Source organism: Sorghum bicolor, chromosome 9, assembly GCF_000003195.3.
Source record: "Sorghum bicolor cultivar BTx623 chromosome 9, Sorghum_bicolor_NCBIv3, whole genome shotgun sequence".
NCBI classification, from domain to species: domain Eukaryota; kingdom Viridiplantae; phylum Streptophyta; class Magnoliopsida; order Poales; family Poaceae; genus Sorghum; species Sorghum bicolor.
The window spans coordinates 52,580,757-52,584,611 of NC_012878.2; the positions used below are offsets into that span (position 1 = coordinate 52,580,757).

Here is a 3,855-nt window from a genome sequence, read left to right on the forward strand (position 1 = left end):
AAGTAAGATGCATGAGGTGAGTACCATTACTTTGTACTGCATCTCGACACTGCATGCATGTTTATTTATTATGTAACTATCTATATCTGCTCCGATCCGTATGTAGCAAGAACTATAGAGAAATAGTAATCGGTCAAAGAAGCTAGATGGATGGATATATAAATCCTGTGCTAGCTCATCAAACATGTACATGAAGATCTCAAGTTTGCAATTAGCCTCAAATAAAAATCTTGCTCTTTTAATTATCTCACTCACCATGGGTACGCATGAGAGAGACATGGGCAAGCAACAAGAGTACAAGACCTCTCTCTCTATATATATTAATTCATTCACTTCCTCCGATCCTGGATAGATACTACAAACTTTTGCCAATTGACATGTATTATTATTACTGACTGACCATAGTAGCCGTCTAATTCAGCATAGTGAAAATGGCTCGAGTAGAGAGCATGCAGCAAGAAATCCAGCAAATTAAACAAAAGGGAGAAAAAAAAGCATGAGCCCAGGCCCAGATGCGGTTTGTAAAGAGCAAGAACGATGGTGAAACCAAATGGCAGAAGAAATATATAGCTCAAATGTTGCAAATTAAAGCTCGAGGTATAGCGAGAGACGTACAGAAGCAAATAGACATGGTTTGCAAAAGTGATTCTACTATACTCGGGATGTGCTGGTCGGTGCAGCAGCAGCAGCAGCAGTGGTGCCGCTTCCCTGGCCGGTGGTCGGTGCAGCTTTCGTCGCCGCCGCGCTGCCACCGGACCCGTCCCCGGCGGCACCAGCCTCCCGTGCTGCTGCTGCGGCCGAAGACGACGACGCCTCCCCTGAGCCCGCCGCCGGCTGCTTGCGCTTGCGGCTCTTCTTCTCGTAGGGTATGCCCCTTGCCTTGGCCTGCGCGTCGCGGACGTCGCGGAGGTAGATCCGCACGGCGCGTGCCGCGAAAGGGTTGGACTCCGGCGCGTGTCCGCTCTCCTCGTACGCGGCGCGGAGGCGGCCGATGAGCGCGTCGAGGGATCCCCAGGCCTGGCGCAGCGGGCACGGGCACGGCGCCGGCGGGTTAGGCTGGCCGAAGTAGGCGCACCCGGCGGCGTGCACCTTGGTCTTGCCGAACTGGTCCAGGTACTTGAGGAACTCGATGACGTGCGCGCCGCTGCAGCGCGCCAGCGTCAGCGGCGGCCGGTGGTTCCGCAGGTACTGCAGGAACGTGTTCCAGTCCCGACGCTTCTGCGACTCGTACCTGCTGAGCTGCTGCTGCGGCGGCGGCGGCGCCTGGTGGGGCTGGGCGGCGGCGGCCTGCTGCGGCTGCGCCTGAGCCAGCGGCTGGACCTGATGGTGCTGCTGCTGAGGCGGCGGCGGCGCGTGCGCGTCGTCGTCGCCACCGCCCCTCGCCGCCGAGGACGACGGCCCGGCGGCTGGCCCCGAGGGATCCATGCACACGCCGGCCGACGCAGCTGCTGAGATGCTTGCTGCTCTCCCGGCCCGGGGCCGGGGCCGGGGCGCGGGCGTGCTAGCTAGCGCGCGATCGTGCGGATCAGTGGAGACGCGCACCGCACCGGCCGTGTCCGGGGCGGGCGCGGGGTTGGGTCGCGATGGGATGCGGGGGAGAGCGACGGGCAGTGGAGTGGAGAAAGGGAGGTGAACTGAACGACGCTGCTGCTGCTGCTGCTGCTGGCCTGCTATACGAGGGAGGAGGAGAGGGAGCCGAGTGAAGTGAAGGGGCCGGGACGGGGACGGAGGCGTGATGGCGACAGGCGGAGGCGCGTGGAGGGTGGGGGCCGGCGGCCATTCACGTGGTGGCCCCCCGCCCAGAACACAATTCCGTTCCTTCCGCGTCTCTCTCTCTCTCTCTCTCTCTCTCTGCGGGCGTAGTAGTAGGGTACGTACGCGGCGTATAGGTTTGGGGGATTCATGGGATCACGCGCGTACGGCCGCGCGTATGGGTGAGCAGTGCGCCGGCAGTCCCGTCCCGTGGCTTCCGCCGCATGTACTGTATACTACTACCGGTCTGGCGGTCTCTGCCGAGTCGCCGGCGGCCCCGGTACGGTGGCATGATTCGAGCGCGTCGTCAGATGTGGCTAGCGTTCATAGGTCCCCGGCCGGTGTGGTGGTGTCTGCTGTGTGTACCGTGTCATCAGTGTAATCCAGAGCGCTTGTCGGACGAGCATAACTATGATGATGAGCCCTGTACTGTTCCCAGCTTCGCCTACCTACACTACACACTACACATTCTTCTAAAACCTTTTTCTCTTTTATTACAAACTGCTACTACAGCAAGCAGCAGGACGTTGTTTCAAGCTTTGTATTATTTCATTCCTTTTTTTTTCCTTATTTGCACTTTACTACCTTCCAAATGGAAATCTTTTTAAATTTATTACAATGATGCGCACGCTAGCCTTCCGATATTTTTATTTTTTTAGATTTAGATTTCAAATTTTAGCTAACCGGCCGGTGTTTTGCGCAAGTTGGATTCTGCGAGCAAACGACCATCAGGTTGTACAGGGAAAAAAATGTTGTTTGTACACACTACACAGACGCTAGCTGCTCACGCGCTATATATCCTGTTTATTTTAACTCCGCGATCCATCTAAATCTTTTGCGTGTCTCTGTTTATCAAACATCTTCGCGCTAGACTTCAGGTGTCACTTTCCGAGACCAAGTTTTTGCAATTTGATATATCTGAGCAGGGATCTGTTGCTGTTAAAAAGTAGAGGCTCGTGACAGTAACAGAACTATACTATACCTGTGCACGATAAACGTTGCTTTCTTCTGAAAGCGAGTACAAGATACGAGTGATATTGCTTGCTACTTTGATTAATAATATAGGGCATTTTGATTTGATATCATCTTTCTGTAGATCCATTGTGATTTGAGCTTTTCTAGCGGTGAATATAGTATATTGCCCATTTTTATTGCTGAAATACTTTAACTACGAGTAACTGTGAAGGTACTCCGGCCCGCCATCCAAAAAAATTTATCATTCTAATTCAAAATTTGTCCTACAGAAAATTCTCATTGTATCCTCTAGACAACTACTCCCTCCATTTTTATTGAGAGGTCCATCATATATCCACAGCTGGTGTTGTTCGCCTTGTTGCCTCTCTTGCTTTCTCCTTAATGAAATACGTGCCTTGCACGATCTAAAAAAAAATATTCTCCATTCCGATGGCTGCATGTGGGATCCTTATTATAGCTACATACACAATTAACTAAGCTAAGAGCATCTCCAAGAGACTTTGTATATTCTTCCTAAATGCTAGGAATAGCAATTTTGGTGAAAAACTACCCTCCAACAGCTTCTCTAAATGGTCATCCAAATATAGCCATTGTCTATTCCGGGGTTTTCGCTAGCCAAATATAGAAGACGAGAATGACTCTCTAGAGTGCGCATGAGATTTAGCAAAACTGTTGGAAAGTAAAAAAATATAGAAAGCATTTTTTATGCAAATGGCTCTCTAAATAATAATTTAGAGAGTGAGATTTAGAAAGGCTCTTGGAGATGCTCTGAGCATCTCCAAGAGACTCTCCATATCCTTCCTAAATGATAGAAATAGATATTTTGGTATTAAAAAAAAATCCTCCAACAGCTTCTCTAGCTAGATGGTCATCCAAATATACTCATTTTTTTATTTCGTATTTTTACACTAGCCAAAGATAGAAGACAAGAATGACTCTCTAAACTATGCATGAGATATAAAAAAACTGTTGAAGAGTGAAAAGATATAGAAAGTGATTTTTATGCAAATAACTCTCCAAATGATGATTTAGAGAATGAGATTTAGAAAGGCTCTTGGAGACGTCTAATAAATACAAGTTCCATGGTCATTTGTGTTATTACACAGTCTGTCAACACACAGTCTGTCT

The 3,855-nt window shown here is 49.9% G+C and overlaps 1 protein-coding gene across 1 annotated transcript; it reads right to left on the reverse strand.

The window, feature by feature from the left end:
• LOC8061799 (protein G1-like7) lies at positions 220–1,703 on the reverse strand. The gene has a single exon (XM_021447124.1). It carries the CDS (start codon positions 1,423–1,425, stop codon positions 652–654), a length of 774 nt encoding a protein of 257 aa, XP_021302799.1. The 5' UTR covers positions 1,426–1,703; the 3' UTR covers positions 220–651.